This window comes from Fusarium keratoplasticum, chromosome 5 (assembly GCF_025433545.1).
Source record: "Fusarium keratoplasticum isolate Fu6.1 chromosome 5, whole genome shotgun sequence".
Classification (NCBI taxonomy): domain Eukaryota; kingdom Fungi; phylum Ascomycota; class Sordariomycetes; order Hypocreales; family Nectriaceae; genus Fusarium; species Fusarium keratoplasticum.
The window spans coordinates 1,103,243-1,127,149 of record NC_070533.1 but is presented as its reverse complement, the minus strand read 5'-3'; the positions used below and the strand labels follow the sequence as shown (position 1 = coordinate 1,127,149).

The 23,907-nt window shown below is 54.4% G+C and overlaps 6 protein-coding genes and 1 pseudogene across 7 annotated transcripts, besides 1 other annotated feature; 6 read left to right on the top strand and 1 right to left on the bottom strand.

Moving 5' to 3' along the window:
- Positions 1-2,612: 2,612 nt before the first annotated feature.
- Positions 2,613-3,692, top strand: NCS57_00700900 (Histone H1; the record flags this gene model as incomplete). Its single annotated transcript, XM_053056873.1, has 5 exons — positions 2,613-2,663; positions 2,730-2,756; positions 2,934-2,956; positions 3,057-3,492; positions 3,543-3,692. 5 exons carry the CDS (start codon positions 2,613-2,615, stop codon positions 3,690-3,692), a joined length of 687 nt encoding a protein of 228 aa, XP_052913068.1.
- Positions 3,693-5,845: 2,153 nt separating this feature from the next.
- Positions 5,846-7,690, top strand: NCS57_00700800 (uncharacterized protein; the record flags this gene model as incomplete). The annotated part of the gene is made up of 1 exon (XM_053056872.1): positions 5,846-7,690. One exon carries the CDS (start codon positions 5,846-5,848, stop codon positions 7,688-7,690), a length of 1,845 nt encoding a protein of 614 aa, XP_052913067.1.
- Positions 7,691-9,784: 2,094 nt separating this feature from the next.
- NCS57_00700700 (uncharacterized protein) lies at positions 9,785-10,166 on the top strand (the record flags this gene model as incomplete). The annotated part of the gene is made up of 3 exons (XM_053056871.1): positions 9,785-9,931; positions 10,001-10,028; positions 10,087-10,166. The coding sequence occupies 3 exons, from the start codon at positions 9,785-9,787 to the stop codon at positions 10,164-10,166; spliced, it is 255 nt and encodes an 84-aa protein (XP_052913066.1).
- A 752-nt stretch (positions 10,167-10,918) lies between these two features.
- On the bottom strand, positions 10,919-12,744 carry NCS57_00700600 (uncharacterized protein; the record flags this gene model as incomplete). Its single annotated transcript, XM_053056870.1, has 4 exons — positions 10,919-12,183; positions 12,231-12,342; positions 12,399-12,629; positions 12,697-12,744. The coding sequence occupies 4 exons, from the start codon at positions 12,742-12,744 to the stop codon at positions 10,919-10,921; spliced, it is 1,656 nt and encodes a 551-aa protein (XP_052913065.1).
- A 2,741-nt stretch (positions 12,745-15,485) lies between these two features.
- On the top strand, positions 15,486-16,880 carry NCS57_00700500 (uncharacterized protein; the record flags this gene model as incomplete). Its single annotated transcript, XM_053056869.1, has 3 exons — positions 15,486-15,696; positions 15,751-16,776; positions 16,834-16,880. The coding sequence occupies 3 exons, from the start codon at positions 15,486-15,488 to the stop codon at positions 16,878-16,880; spliced, it is 1,284 nt and encodes a 427-aa protein (XP_052913064.1).
- Positions 16,881-18,373: 1,493 nt separating this feature from the next.
- On the top strand, positions 18,374-19,350 carry NCS57_00700400 (uncharacterized protein; the record flags this gene model as incomplete). The annotated part of the gene is made up of 5 exons (XM_053056868.1): positions 18,374-18,417; positions 18,614-18,659; positions 18,791-18,820; positions 18,974-19,157; positions 19,211-19,350. 5 exons carry the CDS (start codon positions 18,374-18,376, stop codon positions 19,348-19,350), a joined length of 444 nt encoding a protein of 147 aa, XP_052913063.1.
- A 2,268-nt stretch (positions 19,351-21,618) lies between these two features.
- On the top strand, positions 21,619-23,487 carry NCS57_00700300 (annotated as a pseudogene). The gene is made up of 3 exons: positions 21,619-21,830; positions 21,883-23,400; positions 23,454-23,487.
- Positions 21,619-23,487: a sequence feature.
- Positions 23,488-23,907: the final 420 nt, after the last annotated feature.

The window sequence follows — 23,907 nt, the reverse complement described above, 5'->3', positions numbered from 1 at the left end:
TGTAGCTGGTGATGATCTCCTGCCTCGCTGGCCTTTTCTGGCGTTGGTGTCGGTGTCCTTACGACCTTCTAGGAACGATCGTGTTCCGGGTCCCGCATTACTCTGATTGGTAAAGCGTTAGGTGTCAACAGGCGATAAGCACTGTACTGTCGACTGTGTTCTATCGGTATGGTCATGTGATTGTTCACATGCGTCGCTAAATTGGACAACAGGTTTCAGGTACACCGTTCCAGATGAGATTGATCGCCCTGACGGTTGTTAGCGAGGACGAATAGATCATTACATGGGTAGACAAGCGATAATAAAGCTTATCTTTATCGTTTACCGATCAGGAAATTCGCATGTTTGGTGCCTTGTTGACCACGGTAGACAATGCCATCCATCCTTATGTCAGCGAACAACCTCTACCTACGTAGAAGGTGAATCTATATGCACCCCCCTTTTATACATAATTGAACTATGGGCGAAGTAGAGGATACAGCTTCATATGTTATGTTATCGTAGGGAAGGAGAGAGATTCTCGGAACCTAGCCAATATGAGAGAGGCACTGGTGCCTCGATTCTCTCTGGACGCCGCGACAGGAATGCCACTGACTCAGCTGCAGCTACAGACTTTAACCGAGCATAAGAAATGAGAATCTGGAATGATGAAGCATTGCAAAGCCAGGCTGAAGCTGTGCCTGGCTGCTGGTAATGTGCAGTAAAGCTATCTCTTGACTCAGAAAGCGTATGGATGGAGTAGGGTAGCAAGGTTGTCAGGACAAGGTTCAAGGCGAGTGCACAGAACAAAGACCGCCAGGCTACAATGAGTGGTGGACAAATGCGAAATCAACATAGTAAATCGGAGCAGGGCATGTATGACTGAGTATCTGGTGCGATTTCAACCTGTTTTGCCAGCCTGAAAGCCATGGTGTTGGCTTACTCGCAGATCGCACGCTTCACGATGCCGCGCTATGCCCCTCACCTGACGTAGTCACCCAGTCGGGCGAGAGTAGAGTGGTGAATTCCCATACAGACAATAACGACACAAATTGCCATCGACAACAAAAGAAACTGGATATTTAGACCGTGCGACCGAGATATTACCCAAGCCAACTATGCTAGCGCATGTTGGTGTTGAATCCTGGGCTGACCCCAACATTTGCACGCGCGGCGCGTCCGCTCTGCAACATTGTGAATGGGTTTGCGTGCTCATAGACGTGATGAATGCGCAAATTTGCGAAAATAATGAAAAATAGATAGACCATTCAAGTAAACTTCATTCGCGCAAAGATCTATGAAGTGGAGTTGCAGGTGGTGAGGAGGGCAATCTTCTGTCGTGCTTGTTTGACGCCTCCGACCGTGTAAGTCGTGATGCGACATCTCTGCGCTCTCAAGAGGCAACGGAGCGCCTCTGATTAACGAAAATATTGGAAAATGTCTTCAAGTTGCATCCGCGTAGTCCACGACCCCCAAACGAACTAAAATGAGTCAATGGCGTGATGTGCGGCGGGTTGACGATCAGGCAGTCGTGGGATGCGGATAGCTTCAGGTGCCGGCGCGCGATGTCGCGATTCAACACAAAAAGTGACTTTGGACGATAAGGTCGATATCACGGTCAAATCAACACGGGACAACTCGAAAACTCGAAAACAAACGTCGCCGAGTCCTCTGAAGACAATGACGAGCTCCTCAGGGAGACAGAAATGACTGTACATGTCACAATTCGGAATGCGACAACGAGCATGGCTCATTCAAACGTGCCGTGACGGCCAGTCGACGGCCGCCGTGCTTCAACTATCACGCGCAAGAAACCGGTGAATCCTCCCCCATATTTCAGACGCGGAAACTCGCCGCAAACTCGCAAGAACACGACAAGAATGACTCATTTGGATCGTAAAGGAGGGTGCGCGAAGAAACGAGAGAATCGAGGGAAATGGATGCTCGGGGGCATGAGTTGCTCTCGCATTCTGCCAGACTCTAGATCACACAGAGGTACACCTCACCCGAGGTGATGTCTGGACCGACCAATCAAAAAAATGGTCACAGGCCCTGGCATTATTTTGGCATTTTTTGAGCGCCCCGATTTTTACAAGGTGGCATATCGCGGTCTGAGGAGCTAGGGGCCTTCTTGGCATCGCCCACCTGGTGTGGCTGAAGCTCATTTGTGCAGGCGAGTGATGATGCATGAGAGTTGTGCAAGCCCCGCAGGCCAATCAGAGGACTCGAAGCTCCCCTTGTGCAAGGCTGATGCATCTTGTGCAGACACGGGTGCAAAGCGTGCATTGGCCTATGGTGTGGCGCTAGATGCCCCTCTTCCCAATCGAGGAAGGTGGGTCTGTGGCAGGTGAGCACGGGCGGGTAAAGAGGTTGCAAAGTTGTAAGAGCAGGAGCAGAAGTCTAGAGCCCAGAGAAAGAGCTACTGATTGCGGTCCTGCCCCCGCCCGATATATAAACATGCCCCGTCCCCTCCACGCGCCCGACGGGATCGTTCTGCTCGACTCTTGTTCTTCAGTTCATCATACGCATATCAAATCTCTCGCCGAGTTTCGCATCTTCGTCGCCTCTCTGCCCATCTTCAGACGCATTATCTGCCTTCCTTCTTCAACCAACACAACTTACAAACCTTCACCATGCCTCCCAAGACCGCCGCCGCGAAGAAGTCTGGCCACGCCAGCTACCAGGTGAGCCCATTTGCCTTCTGAGCGCGGTATTTTCTCTTGGATAACTTGCTGACTTTTTCACTCAAGGACATGATCACTGATGCCATTGTCAACGTATGTGGATTTTGAAATTCTCTGTTCCTCGGCGCGTCTCCCGTTGCGCGCCCACCACGTCGCTCGGTCGCGGCTTGAAGCCATCGCCATGCGCGCCCGCCCGACCTTCTGTGTCGCACTCTTTGTCTTTCGCAATGCTCTTTTCTCTTACTGACTTGTCTTTTTTCCATTCAATAGCTCAAGGACCGAAAGGGCTCTAGGTTAGTTTTTATCTTTCTTCTCTTCTCTTCTCTGGCAACGCGATCCAGCTGTCGCCGCTCCCTCCCCTCTCCCACATTCGGTCGCTGACTCGTACCACAGCCGTCAGTCCCTGAAGAAGTATGTCAAGGCAAACAACACTCTCAATGTCACGGACAACATGTTCGACTCGCTCTTCAACAAGGCCCTGAAGGCTGGCGTTGACAAGGGCATCTTCGAGCAGCCCAAGGGTCCTTCTGGTGGCACCAAGCTCGCCAAGAAGCAGCCTGAGCCTAAGAAGGAGAAGAAGCCTGCCCCTGCTCCCAAGAAGGAGGCTGCCGAGAAGGCTCCCGCCAAGAAGCCCGCCGCTAAGAAGGCCGCTGCCCCCAAGAAGGCTGCCGCTGAGAAGAAGCCTGCTGCCGAGAAGAAGGCTGCCGCTGAAAAGCCCGCTCCTGCAAAGAAGGCTGCTCCTAAGAAGGCTGCCGCCGCTGCCACTGAGAAGAAGGCTCCTGCTGAGAAGAAGGCCGCCGCCCCCAAGAAGGCTGCTGCTCCCAAGAAGGTGTGTTCCCTTGATGCAATTTGACTTTGATCTGTGCTGACTCGACCCAGGCCGAGAAGGCTGAGAAGGCCGCCGATGCCCCTCTCACCAAGACCAAGACTGGTCGCGTCACAAAGCCTGCCAAGGCCGCCCCCACAAAGAAGGCTGCCGTGTCGAAGAGAGCAGCAGCGCCCAAGAAGGCTGCTGCCTCCAAGGCGTAGAAGCATGCCTCTGGCACCATTGATCTTTGTTAATGACGGCCATGGCGTTCACGGTTTTGTTTATGGTTCGGACACGGAGAGTAAGGGCACTGGGTTTCTACTGGGTTTTGAACGAGAGCGCGGGTCTGTTGATTGTTTGATTGCACGCGTGCGCAGAGACACCATTCACATCCTCGGTCGTCTTCGTGCAAGGAGCGAATGACGCGCCGAAGTGGAAGGTCATTCTCTCCAACGCGATTATGGCACTTGTATTATATCACACATGACATGACACATTTCATGGCGTGTCGGTTATGACGGTAACGCGAGAATCATGGTCGGTTGGCGCGTTTTGGAGGGGCGGAAAATCCTGAGGAAGGTCTGCGAGGGAAGTGATTCGGAATACCACTACCACTGTTTATAGTTCATGATTTAAATACGAAGCGACACGTATATTTCATCTCTTGTCTGCGATTTTTGATGAGAAGCCTTTGGAGTTTGTGTGCGTGTGTATGCCTGACGCGTCCTGTTAGGGTTTTGTTTACGTGACAGTCAGGCTGAGTTGCGACGAAACGTGTCTTGACTCTTGTCAGGGCCATCACGTGGGCCCAGCGCTCAATTGCCGCCATAGGTCCGGAATATGAGTTTATCAAGAGCCTAGACAGAATCAGGGGCTGTTAAATTGGAATGCAAGAGTAGTTGATCCCTCAGTGTCTTGGCGATTACGCGTGTGGTAAGCTGTTCAAATGAAGGACCTGCTGATAACCTTGATGGAGGTGGGAAGATGGGATCGAGAACTGCGTGTAAGTGAACAGCACCAGTTCAGTGATTGAGTGAGCTAATCAACTCTAGTGAAGCCATGAATGTCATGGGATGTGAAATGTCTCCCGGGTGAGCTCGCCAGCCTTGAGCTCAGGTGTCCTTGGCCTTGGGTGAGCTGTTGGACACTGCTGTGATCCCGTGGCCGAGTGTGTCGCTGACCGGCGCTGAGAGGAGCGAGTTGTTGTCGGCTGGGTGGGGCTACTAGTTGGAATTGAGATTACAATTCACACCCGTGGCGTGCGAGTATGGGCATGAACTATCAGCCCACTTACACGATAAGATGCTCAGAGTTGGCGGACAAGGCATTGGAACTCATTCAAGAGCCTGGGGGGATGTTGATAAACTTGCTCATCAGCTAAGCTTTGATCGACAGCTTCCCGTCACATCAGAAGCTGCCACGCATTGTCAGCAGAGCCAGCGCCAACTGGTGAGTGTCATGGCTGAGAGCTGAAGGGGTGGGTGTGAGAAGGTGAGGGGATGTCGAAACGCTGTTCGTCATCCAGCTCACGTGCCTAACCTCCCAGCCCAAGATCAAAGTACCGTTTACTTCTCCCCCGTCCAGATCCCCATTGTGGAAGCTTGACAGGTACGTACCTTCCTTGTAGGGAAGACCCAACGTCAGCGCTGCCAGCAAGCACCGTGAGGTGCCCCTCCTTCCACCTTGAAGCTCCCGGATGGCCCGTGCTCTCCGTGCCTACGAGGCAGGTACCTACAGCCAACCAACCTCTACTGCGTAATGTATCCTCTCTCATCCCGTCGCCGTTGTTCAAACTCCGTTGTCCCCCCCTGGTCGGGCTTCTATTCTTCCCCGTTTTCCCAGTCGTGCCACGGCCCCCTGACGGTGACCCGATCCCGCGCTGACAGAGGAGGCACGGCTAGCAAGAGTATACGCAAAAGCCCCAAGGCGCTGACGGCCCAAGCCCACTTTTGGTTCCTAGGTGCATCATCAGCGGCATCGCCAGATCCCCCCGACTTTTACGAGCCTTGGGCCTTGACCGATCGTTCCGGGGGCACGTTCTGCGCTATAGATTCTGGCAGCCTGCAGCACCGCGACTCAGCCTACAACATCTACGCAATCAATCACCGGCCTCGTCATTTTCACACTTCTTTCCCATTCCTGCTTATTCCATCACCGCCTCACGTCCGCTCTGCTTTCTTCTCTTGGCCGCCCAACGAGCTTCCTGCCCGGCTGTGCCGAAGATGGCAGGTAGTCTTCGTTCGCAAACGTCTTGACCTACCACCACATCAGAGCTCCTCTCCGACCTTCCCGTGACGCAAGTGATAAGCTTGAATAGCGCAAAGAACGACGAAAAAGGACAACCGCAAAACCCGAGGCACCGCCAGTGCTCATCATGGCTTCGTCCAATCCATTCCGCAAGTCCGTCGTTGTGGCAGACACGGCTACATTACAGGGCATAGCCTCGTCTACTTCAACCCGCTTTCCCCCCCTCCATTCGATAGACACCTCGTCGAGCCGACCACCTCCAACGAGTTTCCAGCAGGTTGACATTTCGACGTCTGACTCACAATCCAAAACCTCCAAAAAGGTCCGCGTCCTCTCTCCTCCACCGCTCTCCCCCGATTCGCCAGAATGGGCCTTTACGGCACCGTCTTTCGAGGAGCATGGCTCCATGCAGCAGAAGGGCGATGACCCGTTCGACGCGACCTCTACCGATGACAGCGATCGCGAGATGGTATCGGCGTTTGCCCGGGATCAAGACCGTAGTGGCGGTCAAGCTCCAGGCAACCCATTCAGCAAGACGTTACGAGATTTGGAGTCGCCGGCGGCAGAACGAAAGCTTGAGGAGAAGCGGAAGGAGGAAGGCCATGCGCTCAAAGCTGCCAACACGGCTCGGCGGTCCTTGGATGTGAATTCGTTTAAGAGATTGCTCATGACCGGCAACTCAGGCTCGGAGAAGCCCCCGTCACCACTTAGGATGCGCCAATCGATGCCTCCGCAGGCAAGAAATACGGCCGACTCCTCTTCTGTCTCCCTGGCATCAACGCAGGATAGCCTCAAAGACGCACTGACACCGGGCAGCGAGATGCAAGAGGTGTCGCTCATAGCCCGAGATGCTTCGGATACCCCGGAAGACGATATCGAGCGTAGTAGCTTCTCTGATTCGAGCACATCGCTTCAGATTGGCAGAGGCAAGAAGCCACCACCACCACCCAGCTCTCGACATGGCAAATCGATCAAGCTGGATTTAATCGGAGGCCAGGTAGCCCCGGAAGCATTGGCATCCATGTCACAGTCTGACATGAACAAGCCCCTGCCGCCGGCGCCTGTTCGAAAGAGCTTCGAAGATGGCCACGAGTCACCATTCGATCAGGAGGCAGCGGGCAAGGCCCCCGATATCAACATCGAGAACAACCCCGCGTCTCCGAATACACCTAGGAACAACCAGAAAGCGGTCCCAGCGCCGCCGCCACGAAGGGGACATGCCAGGGGGGAGAGCAAGGCATTTGCTCCTAGTGGCTCTGGTTTAGGACAGCAGGCGCTTAAAAACCATAACGAGAATCTATCACGGTCGTCGTCGATGAGATCCCAGAGCAACCATGCTCGCCATGACTCTCACGCCCCGGCTCCTCCACCACCACCACGAAGGTCGCACCACGGTTCGAGGCAGTCAACTCAGATACCAGCGGGAATGGCATCCAATCTCACTAGAAACGTGAGCCAATCATCGTCATCTCCAGCTTTGTCACCAGAAATCGATACAATTTCGACGCCGACACACCACCAGCCGTCAGTGGAACCAATACCTCCTCGGGAGGCACAGCCTGGAAGTTATCAGGCTGGAGTGACCAAGTCATGGGCTCCTCCCCCGCCTCCGGCGCGCAACGCTTCGGTGCGACGGCCTGCTAGTATCCGGAGCGTTGACAGCACGAGCCGACGAATTTCGTTTGAAGCAAAGCCTCACGGTGGCATAGCGCCGCCTCCCCCACCTCGAAGGCAGAGGGGAAGCAGTCGCGGCAGCATAGAAGAACCGCCGAGGAGAACAAGCATGGAAGGAGTTGCCAAGACACGGTCGAGTCAAGTTCCTGAAGAGGAACCTTATGATGCGGCGGCAACCATCAGCGCCGGTCCCACATCTCCGCAATCGGCAACTGATGCAGGGAAAGGTGCCAACATCCTAGCTGACCTTGATGCCCTGCAGAGGGAGGTGGACGCACTGCGGGGGAAGCTAGGGTGACAAGACACGAAGTAAGGGGATGCAAGCTGTTGTGGACATGCAGATGACGCTGTACGTTGCAGCGCTGAGAGAGAGAGTGGATGCCGGCTTTGGAAGCGAGGTACGGCAATGGAGGGAGGCAGCCGACGACGATAACTTGACAGGCAGGCTGGAAGGCGTTCTCATGGAAGGGATTCTGACACTTATAGAGATATTCGATCCGGGTGTGATGTTGAAGGGTGGCGTCTCACAGGGCTTGTATGAAGTATTGAAGATGATTATGTGATGACGTCTGCCTTGAGGGTGTTGGGTCGTCAGGAAAGACAGCTCAACCTTGTACTCACTTGTCCATGGACGATGACGGTGATGGTGATGGTGGTGATGGTGGTGAGGTTGGCCCTGAAGATAGGCGATCTATCATTGCTCCCGTGCCCCCCCTTCTGCCCCTCCCCCACTCAGCCAGCCAGCCACCCACACCAAAGGGACCTGACTCTTGAGTCGTCAGGGCCCATCTTTTGGCTGCATGTGGTGCCCCGAAGGATCCGTGACAGCCGTGGCTGAGAGCGGCTGCGCAGAGCGGGCAGATGACCCGCGCAAAGCCCGTCTAACGGTCCGACGGCGGTTGGGATTGGGGGTGAGGGGAACGGTTTCTGGCTATGTTCCTCGGCCAAATGAATCCCAAGGTTACGGGTCAGCAACTGCGGATACATGTACCTTTTCTGCTGCCCTGTGCTGTGCAGTGCGGCACGATAAACAAAATCCCACTTTTTTGCGGTACATATTACTATGCGTGAAAATGCGTGATGTTGCATTGGGGCGGCCAATATACTAGATGTGACTTGTTCGGAGGAGGGGAGGCAGACTATCGAAGCACAGGACAGCCCCATCACCCTACAGGGTATGATCTTCCCTGCGCCTAGGGGAATTTCCAGTATGATTTCCCGGACGTGGGATCTTCTTTTCTTTCGAGAAGCTCTGTTGGAGGGGGGGCAACAGAGGGGAACAAGAATGGCGAGCAAGGATTCGTGATGGAGGGGGGGCGCGGCGGCGCAAGAGAGAGTTGGTGTCCCACCTTTTTGATCAAACTGGTCTCCTCCCTCACCTCTCCGCTTTGTTTCCATCCAGGCGAAGCGAGGCGAAGCGGGCGGATGTGTCGGTGAGGGAGGCACCTAGAGGTGAGGTCTAACGCGTCGTTTGGGATGTCTCTGCTCGTCTCTAGTGGGTGTTGACAGCTGCCGAGACATGGAGAGTCTGTTTTGGAAAGAAGGGCTTGCATGTGATGAGTGGTGATTGTGTAAGACGCCCTTCCTGACTAATAGACCGTCGTCGTTAGCGACCTACACACTCGAAAGTGAGGCCCGGTGTCAGGCTGAGAGGATTCCTATCTACGCTGTACCTACCTATAACAGAGCAATGGACCCCCTCTTTCTCTCTCTTGTTCCCGGGATCATGAGGAGGGGGGGATCAAAGCCGAGAGGGCGAGAGAGAAGCGCAGCGCAACGCAGCGCAGGCAGTGAAACGGAATCGTCCCACTCGGGCCCAAGTGGGTTCCCCTTCCTCTTTGTTTCCCAAGGAGCGAGAGGGAAGAAGGCCTTCCATCACCGAGCGACCCCATCACGACAGCCCCCGGGTCGGGTCGCACTTGCTCTTTACACACGCGCTCACTCACCTACCTTGCCTTGCTTTCCACTCTCTACCTTACCTACCTATCGTACCTGCCTTACTCTATCCCATACTCATTCCTTCCTCTCTAGAAATAACCCTTGCTCCCTGCAAGTACAACAGAGTTGGCTCCAGCTTTCCTCCCTCCGTCATCTTATCCTCTCTTGTTCACCCATTTTATTCTTCGACGCTTCATCTTACCTACCTTCCATGCCAAACAAATCTCGTTTAATCAGTTCGCCTTTGTTCCTGTTGACCACTTCGGTGTCCCCGTTTGCCTGTATTTAAAGCTTCCGCTGGGACATCCAAGTTCCCGAGTGCCCTTGTCTACTACATATCTCTCTCGTCTTTCACATCCACCTTGGTCTTATTCTTGATCGTGCCTCTTTTCCCCTCTTCGGAGCATCAGCAAACTATCAACCCAAAGAAGAGCAAGAAACAAAAAAGAAAACCATGTGCTACGCAAACCTCGGAACCCTCGTCTGCCAGGCCTGTGGCCGCCGCGTCGGAGAACAGCCCGTGGGAACTACGCCCTGCCTCGCCGGCTGCGGCAAGTACGTCTCGAGGGTCACGGGCGCCGTCGTCAGGGGCGAGTGCGGCGTCTGTAGCGAGGCAAAGGAGCAGAGGAGCCAGTTGACCATGAGGCTGAACAGGGCGTTTGGCAAGTAGGGTGCGGCTTGGGGAGGTGGTGCAGATGGTAAGTGGACTAGTGGTACTTGACTTTGTAGGTCCGAGCTGACATTGATCCCGAAAAGGTCTTTTGGAGTCGACAAGAGAAGAAATGTCTCTTGCTACTCATTCTGAGGTCGCCATCATCGCCAATTCTACAAGTTGACATGCAAAAGGGGGGGAGAGATACCTCCCCTCACCAATCCTCTCGACATACAACCAACCCACCTACATAATACGCTTTACGACACTCACGGCTTCACGACTCACGGCGGCGTTCGGGGCATCGCATCTTCCATCACCCCTCAGCCTTTCTTTCAACAGGGATACGATACCAACGGGCGAAAGGGGAAAGTCTGATGGAAACAGGGAGGGCGGCATTTTGTGCATTTCATTCCGGCAGCAAGCATGCGTTTTCCATTTCCAACCATGTTCATCTTCTTCTTCTTCTTCCTTTCTGGGATCCTTTCTTCCATACATACCCTTGTCTGTTACATCAATCGAGAGACTCGACAATCCAAGCTTTTGGTTGCAGCCCCCCCGTGTACGACGGTGTGGAGTTGCGCCCATCGTGAGACAATGTGCAGACTGACGGTGTATGTCAGACTAACGTGACGTCGATATCCCAGACAAGTTTGACCTGGCCCATGCCACGAGGCACAGAGAACAAGGGCCTTGGTTGGGCCAGGTATCAAGGAGAAACTAAGACACAAGACTAGCGCTCATGATTGAACTTAACATGATCATTATTTACTGGGTCTAGCAGGTCTATTCGCAAAATCTCGGCAGTCGTAAATTACATCCCACTCGTGCCCCCAAAATTCCGGAACGACATACCCGGGTCAAGGGGCCGGTTTTTATATCTTTTTCGTCCTTGCTCCAAGCACGGAGCACCAAGCAAGCAAGCTTCCTCATTCATCATAGCCCCACGAGTGTCCTCACAAAGGTCGCGGCCGGCGGTATCGAGGTGAAGAGCACGGTTATGGTGCCAAAGAGGCTCATGGACAGACTCGACAGGGCCGCGGCTCGAGGATCGGTCCGCAGCAGCACCGCCGTGCCAATGGCGCTCGAGTTGATGCCCTGGGTCACACCGCGCGTCACGTAATCGTCCTCTGGGACACGCAGCCAACGCAGGATGCGGGCGCCGAGCACAACACCAAGGATACCGCTGATGATGGCCAGGGCGGCTACCGTGTTTGTGTCGCCGCCCAGGTTGACGGTCGCGGGGACGGCCAAGGCGAGCGTCAGGCTGCGCGACGCAAACGCCAGGCTGCGTGCTGCCGAGATGCCGCAGGCGTAACACAACGGCGGGTAAGCGAGTAGGGAGCCAACGCTGATGGCGACGTTTGGGATGACAATGGAGACGAAGTGGGTGCGCAGCTCACGGCGGTACTGGAACATGGGGAGGGCGAGTGCCACGATACTGGCGTCGAGCAGCGTGCCAAAGAAGTCACCCGCGCCGGGGAGGACGTGCCGCTCCTGCGTCGTGTTCCGCCATAGCTCAATGTACTTTGCCCCTGTGCGGTATGCGTGGAGGGCCGTCGACAAGCTGTCGCCACGTATCTCGGCGAGTGCCCATATCACGAGCACGGTAGCAAGGGACGACACGAGAACAGGGTGGAGGTACTGCTTCCAATTCGCCGGGATGGCCATGGCGGCGAACCAGGCGAGGATGTTGACCGCCATATGAATTGGCATGGCATATCCTGTCGAGTAGTAGAGCGGGACGCCGACAAAGAGGAACAGCCCTATGAAGGTTGACAGGTCAAGGTTCCCCGATATCTGAGCCGCCCATATCTCGGCCTTTGGTGGTGGCAGTGGGACCTGGGTCGGGTAACTCGGCGGGTTGAGCGCCTCGACAGCGTTCTCTGGGGCGTGACCGTTGGCATAGTGGTGATCCTGGAGGCGCAGCTGAGGCGGGCTCTGCGGCCGGGATGGTGGTGTCGATGACGGCGCCGAGTCCGATCCTGACACGGGGACTAGCGGGATCTGGGACGGAGCCTGAGAGAAGCTCGTCCGGCGGGAGATGCCGGGGGTGGTGTTCTCGCTTATGGGAATGTCCGGCGTCCGGCGGCCGAGTTCTTCGGCGCGCTGGGATTCGGAGCGCTTGGAGATACCGAGAGCGAACTGGACGCTCCGGGTGATCCAGGCCGCAAGGGCCATCATGATGAAGAAGCCGATAACTCCACCCGGTCAGCCAGATGGTCACTTTTTTGGGGAAGCAACTTACCAAAGATGGCAATGATCTTGAAGACTTCGATAACACCGACTGCCGGACTCAGGGGGAGGAGAACGAATGAGGGCGTGAAGAAGACGCCCATCCATCGAAGCGACCAACCAGCCTATCAACGCATTAGAGTCGGCTTGGCTAATGTCATCGAGCATCACTTCGACTTACAGAAACATCGATAAAGCTAACCACCTTCCTTGTTCGATGGCTACCCAGCAACGACTCGCACGCGATAAGGGCGAAGAAGAGCAACATCATACACGTGACAGAAGCTGGGAAAGAAACATTGAACCGGTGGAATATAGAATCGACACCGAAGCATACGGCGAGGGTTATCGTGAGGCCCAGGGGCACGTAGAACCATTCGCGAATGAGTTTACTCTTGTTGTTTTGGGCAGCCTACGTCATCATTAGACACCAGTTTGGTGGATATGGACGAGAGAGCGTCACTCGTAAAGAGTCTCACCAATTTAATGGCTCGCGCCAATGTCTGAACGTCTTTCGTCTGCACCATTGTGTATCATGGGTGAGTGAAGAGTGGAAGCAAGTGAAGCAGTGGACTCTCGGCCCGTATTAAAGAAGAGAAGCCGAGTCAACGGAGTTGAGGCTCCGGAAGGTGATTCAGAGTATCGAGACGGAGGAAGGCCGAGAACGTTGGTGTAAGCGGCGCTCCGCCTGTCCGTTGATCCGCACTAGAGACGATTAGCCTGGGGAGACTTGAAGTTGGCTGGGACAACGAGAGCATACCTGCACCCAACAGGTGAGAGGCCTCAAACGCAGGCCTAAATATATCCCTGTGAAAACTCTTTCAGTTCCAAAGCATGAGATTGCAAAAGAAAATCACAGGGAGGCAAACCAGATCCCCTGTTTTGGTCGAATTTTGGCTCCGGGACGGAGTGGATACGGACACCTCCGGGATCGGCGGCAGGCCGAATTCATGTTGGATTTCCACTTTAACCGCCTGTTTAGGAGTGCAACTCAGGAAGAAAGATAAGAAATGAGGTTAAAGTCCCTGCTGAAGGAGGCACAAGAGGTGAAAAAATGCAGGGTTTGGGGGCAAAGACAAGGGGCTCGAGCCTGGCCTCAGGGTGTGCAATCCACTGGAAAAAGCACTGATACAGTCCACGACTTGAAATCGTGCCCTGCCAAGGCGGTTCTTGGTGGCACAGATGGACTCGAACATCATGAGGCTCACCGGCATCCATGGTTCCGAGATTTCGCAGATCCAGGGTCATGGATTAAAACGAATGCGGCTCCTCTGAGGCCCCCTTGTCTGCCGGGGGGCCACGACCTCCCAATCACTCGACTGGGTCGGGAACATGGTCAGATCGCCAGGTACGAATACCACGACTCAGCAATAAACTCGGTTTGCCAAGCCGCGTGTTGCTGCTCCACTGCCGTCTACGCCTGTCGCTTGACCCCTTGGGCGCCGCCGTTGGGCACGGCAGACGAAGTGGTCAACAGATGTTGAGATCTGAGGTTCTCGAAGGGTTGTGGTTGGCGGGCTGTGGCGTCGTATGTCATCATGCAGGGTAGGGTGACTTCTCGGAGAGTCGGAGATCGAGTTCATCGTGGATTGACGTTAGTAGTCATAGTCTCGAATGCTTTAACGGCACTCTAGAAGACTGTCTCTAGCTCAGATGATGTTGTTGGGAGTTGTTGGGGACAGTGAGATGTATGATCTGAACTTGGCAGGGGTGCCAAGCGAAATGGGAGAAGCAATTTGTGAACCTTTTGTGACCATGGCCGTGGATGTCAGCATGGCGCAGATGAAGAGGCAACATACGTTGCGTGCTCTGCTGCTCCTTCCCTCAAATGTAGTCCGCTTCCACACCGTGAAGGAGGAGCGAGTTGCCTTCGGTGTTATGAGCTTTGTGAAGATGTCGCAGAGAGTCTTGATCACGTCTGTCGCTTCACAAATCCTCTTCACAGGCCGTTACTGGCCCTGACAAGTTATCGTTAGCCTTCCTCTCATCGCCAGTCTTTTGCCCTCGGTAGGTCGACATCCGATCCTTACAATGTCCTCGGAAACAAGCTCCCCTCACTCTGTTGAGATACATGTAACGCCACCTCACGAATCTTCGACCCCCGTTAGTGCTGATGCGCGGTCTGGTATCCTTCGCGAGTCGGTTAAGATACGAGGGAAGAGGGATGGCGATGCCTCGAGTCTATTACAGCAGAATTTGGTGTACGGATCTGAAATGGATGCCCTGCTGCGCGCGCCGGCATTTAAGCACCAAGGAATGAGCTCATGTCCAGAACTCAGTCGAAGGGCTTTGGGCTCCCCAGTAAGTGTTTCTTTAGTTTCACTGAGAAAACATGTCTTTGTATTGATCACTGTGTAGAAATTAACCCCTCCTTCGTCCAACAGTCCCCGCCGCCGTCGCAGCCCGCTCTATCACTCTCATCCAGTAACACCAAGGACCTTCCGCAGCCGGCTGGGACGCCGGTTTAGACGGGTGCGTCCGTGGAGGAGGTCACCGGTGGGATCGAGCCGGTCCATTTCCCCAAATCCACCGCCGGAGCCGATAGATGAATTGAAGCTCCAGACCGGCAAGGAACGGAGACGAAGAGCGCGCGACTCGGGGGAGGAACGGGGCTCAAGGTCCTCGGACGAGCCGGTGCCGATGATCTCGGCTCCGACAGAACTGGAGGGGACTCGCCAGTTGGCTGTGGCGGGGGTTATCTTGGCGACATCGGACCTGGACCGTTTGAGCGTTCTGGCAAGACGGCGTCAAGAGAGAAGAGAGTCTCGAGCAGAGCAGACACAAAGTGTCTAGACAATGGGATGTTCAACATGGTTTCCTATCCGAGGCAGCTGGTCTGCGACTTGGGTTGGTGATTGGATGTGCAGCAGTTGTTAACGTTAGCATTGATAGGTTGGTAGATCCCATCGGCATACCTTTGAATACACCGAGCATAGCTATCGGGAACCAGTTGACGCCGCCGATGTTCAAGGAATTTGATCAAGCGAATCTGGGCAATACGCTTCATTTTACAGTCACGCGGGCATCATGTTCGGAATTTGTGGCCGGAATTACCATGTATTGGCTTGCCTCGGTTCCGGGGTAAAGCTGGGGATTGGAGATTGACGGCTCCGGGTTACGTCGGATGACTTCATTGGGGGACTTTGATTGCCGACGCCCTTTCCTCTGTCACAACCTCGCAGCTGATTTTAACTTGTTGATCTCCCTCGACCTTTTTGCGACTTGCTTCAGCATCATCCCTGTCCTCCCTCAGTTGAAGATTCACACAATGTTCCGCCCTATCCTCAGACAATGCGCCCGAAGAGCAAGTGCCGCTCCTCTCCGGCCCCTCGCTGCCCGGAGCTTCGCCTCTGCGACAGGGCCGAGTTTCAATTGGGAGGATCCCTTGAACTCCAACAACCTCTTGACTGAGGAGGAGCGAGCCATTGGCGAGACTGCGGAGCGATACTGCCAAGAGCATCTGCTCCCCCGAGTACTACGCAAGTTATTTTCCATCCCAGCTTCTCCAATTGCCGTCTAACGTGTGTCAACAGAGGCCTACCGCGACGAGAACTATGATGCCAAGATGCTCGAGGAGATGGGCGAGCTCGGTCTCTTGGGCGCTACGATCGATGGTTACGGCTGCGCAGGTGTCTCATCCGTCGCTGGCGGTCTGATTACACGAGCTGTTGAGCGAGTCGATAGCGGTTACCGATCCGGCATGTCAGTCCAGTCCTCGCTGGTCATGGGCGGCATCTACGAGCACGGCACCGCCGAGCAGAAGGAGAGGTTCCTCCCCGAGATGGCCAAGGGAAAGCTCCTCGGCGCCTTTGGCCTCACAGAGCCCAACCATGGCAGTGACCCCGGCAGTATGGAGACAGTAGCGAGACCGCATCCCACAAAGAAGGGCTACTACTTGCTGAGTGGCGCCAAGACCTGGATCACCAACAGCCCTATTGCCGATGTCCTGATGGTTTGGGCTAAGCTGCAAGAGACGGGCAAGATCCGGGGTTTCCTGGTTGAGCGCAAGGACTGCCCGGCTGGTACGCTCGAGACGCCCGCCATTAAGGACAAGAACGGTCTCCGAGCCTCCATCACGGGTATGATCCAGCTCGACGATTGCCCTGTGCCAGAGGAGAACATGTTCCCTACCATCGAAGGCCTCAAGGGACCCTTCAGCTGCCTTAACAATGCCCGATACGGTATTGCACTGGGCGTCATGGGTGCCCTTGAGGACTGCATCGACCGAGCCCGAACCTACTCTCTTGAGCGCAAGCAGTTCAAGGGCAACCCTCTCGCCAAGTACCAACTCATCCAGAAGAAGCTCGCAGATGCTTCAACCGACGCGGCATACGGCACACTGGCGGCCATCCAGGTCGGCCGACTAAAGGACGAGGGCAAGGCGACACCCGAGATGATCAGCATGGTGAAGCGGCAAAACTGCGACGCCGCGCTCAGGAACGCTCGCATCCTCCAGGAGATTTTCGGAGGCAACGCTGTAAGCGATGAGTACATGATCGGTCGACATGTGGCGAATCTCTTTGTGACGCAGACATATGAGGGTCAGAGTGACATTCACAGTAAGTTTCTTTTTTGTTCCTGCGTTTTATGACGTGTAGTAACTGACAATGCTCTAGGTCTCATTTTGGGACGAGCCATCACTGGTGTCCAGGCGTTTGTGTAAAGAGCAAAGGGTTGGTTGTTTGATTGGTAAGGAGGCAATTGATAAAAAAGAGTCATGGCGATTGCGTGCATACCCGGGTTATAGATGATTTGAAATCAAACATCATGGCACATAAACGGCCCCCTCAAGTGAATGCAGAAATCCATAGTAAAATAAACCAAATAAAGAGAATCACATAGATTTGTCGATGCTGGGTAATCTGTTATTAACTGGACAGCCCCCTATCGTGGCTGAGGATGCCCAAGTGACGTTGCTGAGACCAGGCCTGAAGGTTGCCAATGCTGGCCAATGCATTCATCGATTGACATGAATGGCCCGGCGAGGCCGTCCAAGCAGGTGCTTGCTTGACCGCAGCCGGTATTCCCGGGCCATGATGCAAGACAGGCTTTGGTTTGGCGTTTCTACGTACAGTACCTATCGTTAGTAAACAAACACATCAGCATTCATGAATCGTGCTGCTGCAGGTCAATACAAAGGGCGGAATGATCTGGAAACCGAACCGACCAAAAGGCCAAGGAGACGAGCAGAATCTAGACCGAAAATCAGCCCTGGCCACCGCCATCCATTCCCATGTTTGTGCTACTCACCGCTGCCCACCCACTGGCCACGGGCAAGGTTCCAGAGGCTGGCCCGTCGTATTGTCAAGGAAAATAAGCATCTGATGGCGCGGAGCCCATCGAAGTCAAGCGAAGGACATGGGCAGAATGGATACTGTCTTTGACCTCGATCAAGAAATTGACGCGCCCCTTAGCAATGCCCAATGTAGATTCTCGTGGTGACCTGTTAGTGCGTGGATACCGCTGATTCGCTTGTGGCGGTGTCTGCTTGGACTGTGGCCCAGTGAGTGATGGAGCTGTGGCCCAGTGCGTACAGTGCCTACTGGGGGGGCAGGCAGCGAGTGGCCCCAGTGCAGGCGCAGTGCCCAGTGTCCGCCCAGTCAGCCATGGGGCGCCCATGGAAGGGGCCCGGGCCTAAAAAAACCTGACTTTTCGGGCTGCCAGACGGACCTGAATGGACGGATTTGCCAGCGCAGCGTGGACCTCAGCCACTCACAAACACTGAAGGCACTAAGGTACCTCCTGTAGGTGCCTTAGGTCAGTCAGGTTCCGCTTTCCCTCACCTCTTTGTTGACCTGACCCTCCTTCCCGCTTCTCTTTCTTCTAGGCCCGACCGACCTGACCTCTTTTACTCCATCCGAACGAACCATCTCCTCCAAATCCCGCCTCTTCTCCCTTTTCAGCCTCGACTGAATTTCTTCCTCTCGCCTGCCTGCATAACACAACCATCAACACCAACACTACCGATACTCTTCTACACATCACCGTGGTCTCTTACGCCTCGGACCGAACCCTGACGTGCGTTCTTTCGAAGCCTTTTCCCCCTCCTCGACCGCTCGTCGTCGTTGTGCAACCCCTCGACTAACTTCTCCAACACAGAGCGATCGCGAACTCCTCGCACCACACCTCTTAGATACCCCCTCCCCAAATCACAAAATGGCTCTCAAGCGCATCAACAAGGAGCTCACTGATCTCGGCCGGTAAGTCGCACCACGAACGATGCATCCTCACCCCAAGCCCGAGGGGTCAAGTTGGACGCCCAAGACGTCAGGTGGGGCGCTGGTAAGCGGGGTCCTTGGACGGCCGACGATGCCAGCGCCTGTCACGACTCCAAAAGTTTTCTTGAGGCCATCGCCTCTTTTTGCTGGAAGAACGATACTGACTTTTTCTTCGCAGAGACCCTCCCTCTTCCTGCTCCGCCGGCCCCGTTGGTGAGGATCTGGTAGGCATCACTCTCTCCCCGCTCTGACGGACGCACGTGGCTGGCACACATGTCATGACTGTGTTGAAACGCATGCCTCTGCGTAGAGAGCGATCATGGCTATTGAACACGCGACTAACAGATGTGAATAGTTCCACTGGCAAGCTACGATTATGGGTCCTGTGAGTATTTCCCCCAGATTCCGGACACAGATGAGATGCTGGCAATATGCGCCGGCATCGTGGCGAAGCGCTCAGCCGCTTCCTCGCCCAGAACCGCGCCTCGCTGCATCCATTCCTCAGATTCGCAAGAGCCTGGCTGACCATGATGAACAGAGCGAGTCCCCATACTCCGGCGGTGTCTTCTTCCTCGCCATCCACTTCCCTACCGACTACCCCTTCAAGCCTCCCAAGGTCAACTTCACCACCCGCATCTACCACCCCAACATCAACTCTAACGGCAGCATCTGCCTGGACATTCTGCGCGACCAGTGGAGCCCTGCGTTGACCATTAGCAAAGGTATGCATGATTGAGAACCCCTATGGCCATTTGTCGTGATCTAACTTTTGCAGTTCTTCTGTCTATCTGCTCGATGCTGACGGACCCTAACCCTGACGATCCTTTGGTGCCCGAGATTGCCCACGTCTACAAGACCGACCGGCCCCGATACGAGGCCACCGCCCGGGAGTGGACTCGAAAGTATGCGATTTAACGCGAGCAAGGAGAACCGGGGCGGTTAGACCTGGGGTGGATTGCCCTCCCTGTCATGAAGGCAATGTGCAACGATCGAATGAAAGCTTCGCATGCGGTTGCGACATGTCCTTGGTCCGTGGTATCCTGGCGGGCGCTGTGCCCTGAATCAGCGCCTAGGCCACGATTGGCGAGGCAGAGAGCGACGATGAGGAGTGAATTAGTGACGATTGAGGGGAGGAATGACAAACCAGACAAACAGATCAGCTAGTAAGGGATATCATGCGGCTGGATTTTGGGTTTGCATTGACGACGTGTTTTTGACATCCAGAAATAGGCAGCGTGTACACTTTGTCTCTAGATGTGGATTTCTCTGTGATGTTGTGTGTGATGTTTGCAACAATTTCTTGACTCTAAAGATGCGCCTCTCTGGGGAGCCTTGTGAGCATGCCAATGAGAGTGAGACTCGGCGACGAGCATCCCGTGATGATGGAAGTGCAGTGCCAACTTAACCAAGGCAAACGACTGGCCAGGAATGTTGATTTAAAGCGCCAGGGCAAGATTATCCAGGCGGATCTACGTCATGACATGAGCTGTGGTGGTCTAAGTATTGGATGTCTGGTTACAATAGGCGCTGACAGGGACGAGGTTGGTGACGGGAAGGACAGCAAGATACGCGCTAATGCTGGAAACGTCCCAACTGGCTATCTGTCTGGCAGCGTGTGAGATTGTGGGGATGGGGTCGACGTGGGATGATTCAGCACAGGAAGATGCATGCCGTGCTTGGGTATGATGGATTACAAACTGCAGTAGGGTCGTATATCAAGAGATGTCAAGCGAGCATGTGTGACTGTTGCGATTTGCCCAGCAAACAAGGAGTGGTTTCGAGTGATGGGCGGTACTTGACACAAGTGCCGATAGATGGCAGGAGGGAAGGCAAAGCAAAGGATTCTGAGATGATGCATGTGTCGGATGAGGTTGTTTGAAACGGAGAGAAGACAGAGGTGTGACGGGTGGTGATCCTGTTGTATAAGTGATGGGTATGATAGTTGATGTTGTAAGCGGAAGATCGAGGTGGGCGGATGACAGCACGTGGGCGGGAATGGAAACCAAAAGCCACATGTTGAAACCATTCAAGGCCGTATATCCGTGATATGGACTCTCGTCTGGCTGGGAACGGGAACGGTGACATGAAGCTATTCGCTGTGCCATGCATTGCAACGCAACAGACCAGGGGGTGGTTGCCCACGAGTCGTGAAGCGGGACCCGCCTTCGGTACGACGTGCCCGGACAGGCCAAGTCCTGTCGAACCTGTAACAACGGGGTTTCAGACCAAAAGGCGCGAACCACGGCCAATCGTTGGCCTGCGGTTTGGAGATGGTACCGCGGCTCAGCATCGTTGATCGGACGATTTTAATCACTGGGGAGTTGAAGATGAGGAGAGGTTGGATAGATTGAGGGGAAGAGTATTGGCTGTAGATGGTCTTGACTTTTCTCTATGGCTCTTCTTTGCTCAAGGTGGAGGAGTGTTGCATTGGATTGGCCACGACAACTCCTGAGATGGCGTGTTTGAGCCGCGTCTCGCCCGTCTCGAGACGGAGGCTTGCTAGTCTTTGAACACCACCTCCTCTGCGGTTCCCTTTTTCTCTTTTTGCCTGTCTTTGCGCCTCCTGCTCTCGCTAGAAGGCTCTAGGCGCATGCCAAGCGCGAACCCCGGACACTCGCCGTCTGTGCCTGGTATCATCTCCGTTGTCAACGACTCCGTTTTTTTTTTCCACCACCCACCAGGAGAAGAGAAGCGACGGGAAGGAAGAGAATCAGCTCATGTTTCTTCTCTTTCCGCACCCCCTGGAGGAGTGCGTAGTAACAGTTTTGACACTTAACGCCGCCGATGACAAAGGAGCCGTTGCCCTAGGCTGAGAAACCCTGGTTGTTCTTTTCTCTCACACCTACCTACTACACTCTCCCTTTTCTCCCCTCCTTCGTTGTCTTTGAGGCTCTCGTCGCTTCTTTTGGCCTTGCGGTGACAATTACATGACTGGTTTAATCTTCACGCTCTAGACAGCACTCTTTTATTTTTCTTGTGTATAGTCTTGCCGATCACTTTCGCTTCTCGAATAATTCTTCCGTTCAGCTGGCTCTGAATATCGACGACAACAACCACCACTATCGCTCGCCAACTCTGGCAACAACAACAATTCAGGACGCACACAGCAAACATTGCGCTCACAACTTATCTGAATTACGAGGAGGATAACGGAACTTGCCTGGTTTTTGGAAAGAAATTAGGGCCAGTCGCCCTCGCATCTGCGAATTCAACTCGACTTTTGACAAGATGAGCTACCAACTCGATACGTGGAGCGAGAAGCCCTCGGAGCGTGCACGATGGTCTCCCCTTACGCGGATGCTTCTCTCGGGAGAGATGACGCAGGAGAAGCAGCAGGAGCTGTCGACGAGGGAAAAGTTTGATCGCTGGATGATCAACGAGGGTTACCGAAGAGTGTAAGTCGAGGCAGAATGGTTCAACTCTTTGGATGATAAACTGACCACGTAGGTTCGTCTTCGTCTTCATGTTTACGCACGCCCTCATCTTCTCCTTCGCCTGCGTCCACTATTCGATGAAGGAGAGTCTTCAGTCTTCCCGCGACAACTTTGGCTTCACCTTTGTCATTGCCCGTTCGGCGGCCCTGGTTCTGCACGTCGACGTCGCCATCATTCTGTTCCCAGTGTGCCGCACCCTCATCTCGCTGCTGCGCCAGACGCCCCTCAACGGCATCATTCAGTTCGACAAGAACATCAGCTTCCACATCGTCACCGCCTGGTCCATCGTCTTTTGGTCCTGGGTTCACACCATTGCTCACTGGAACAACTTTGCGCAGGCCGCTATCAAGAACAAATTGGGTGTCTACGGATGGCTGCTCGCCAACTTTGTCTCGGGACCTGGATGGACTGGATATGTTATGCTGATTGCCCTCATGGGTATGGTTATCACGTCGGTGGAGAAGCCCAGGAGAGCAAACTATGAGCGTTTCTGGTACACTCACCACATGTTCATCGTCTTCTTCTTCTTCTGGTCCATCCACGGCGCCTTCTGCATGATCCAGCCCGATGTTGCGCCTTTCTGCACCAGTGTGGGTGCCTCAGCCGTCGGTGTCTTTTGGCAGTACTGGATGTACAGCGGCTTCATCTACCTTGCTGAGAGGATCGCCCGTGAAGTGCGCGGCCGTCACAGGACTTACATCACCAAGGTCATTCAGCACCCCAGCAACGTTTGCGAGATTCAGATGAAGAAGGAGCACACAAAGACGCGAGCTGGCCAGTACATCTTCTTCTGCTGCCCTGCTGTGTCACTTTGGCAGTACCATCCCTTCACCCTGACCAGCGCCCCCGAGGAGGACTACATCTCGATTCACATGCGCTGCGTTGGTGACTTTACCAAGGCTGTTTCTACGACACTGGGCTGCGAGTGGGGTAAGAAGAAGGGGGACGCGAGCCAGGTTGTTGGTGTTAACGGCAACAACGGAGAGGTTGACCCAGCTCTTCGTCGAGTTCTTCCCCGCGTCTACGTCGACGGTCCCTTTGGCTCTGCCTCGGAAGATGTCTTTAAGTATGAGGTTTCGGTTCTCGTCGGTGCTGGTATCGGCGTGACACCGTTTGCCTCGATTCTCAAGTCCATCTGGTACCGGATGAACTACCCCCAGAAGAAGACGCGACTCTCCAAGGTCTACTTCTTCTGGATCTGCCGTGACTTTGAGTCTTTCGAGTGGTTCCGTTCCCTGCTGCTGGCTGTCGAGGCGCAGGATCTGGACCACCGGATCGAGATTCACACGTACCTGACGGCCAAGATCAAGGCTGACGACGCTACAAACATCATGATCAACGACGCCAATGCCGACAAGGACACCATCACGGGCCTGCGCAGCCCGACCAACTTTGGCCGACCCAACTGGGACATGATCTTCCGGGGCATCAGGAAGCTGCACAGTCCTGCCGAGGCCGGAGTCTTCTTCTGTGGACCCAAGGGACTGGGCAGCGCTCTGCACGTGTATTGCAACAAGTACACCGAGCCTGGGTGAGTTTTTTAATACTTGAGAGTCCAGATCATTCAGCTGACCGAGATTACAGATTCTCTTTTGTCTGGGGCAAGGAGAACTTCTAAGCCCACCCATGCCTTACTGTGTAAGAGGACGGATTGGAAAGAGTTTGTAACATCAGAAGCCATCTTGGTTGGGGGTTTAGATAAAGAGACCACGGTCTTGAAGAGCTTGGAGTTAACATTTTAATACGGATGCCGTACAAGCCAACATTTCTTCGTCACAGGCAAAATTTCGCTGCTTTCAGATTTTCAATAAAGTTGCTATACCAGCCATATTATTACGCATGGGATGCCTCCCCGGGTACTGTACCGGGGAACTAAGCGAGAGTAGTCGTCCAGAGCCAAGTTCATGCATCTTGCCTATACTCACCGTGAGATAATCCGAACCTGAGGCGCAGGCGAAGTGGTTTGTCCGGGTCTCGATCTCGCTGGTTTGAGTTATCTCGATTGGTCCCGAGGCGTCCTGAAACGTTTCATGGCCAA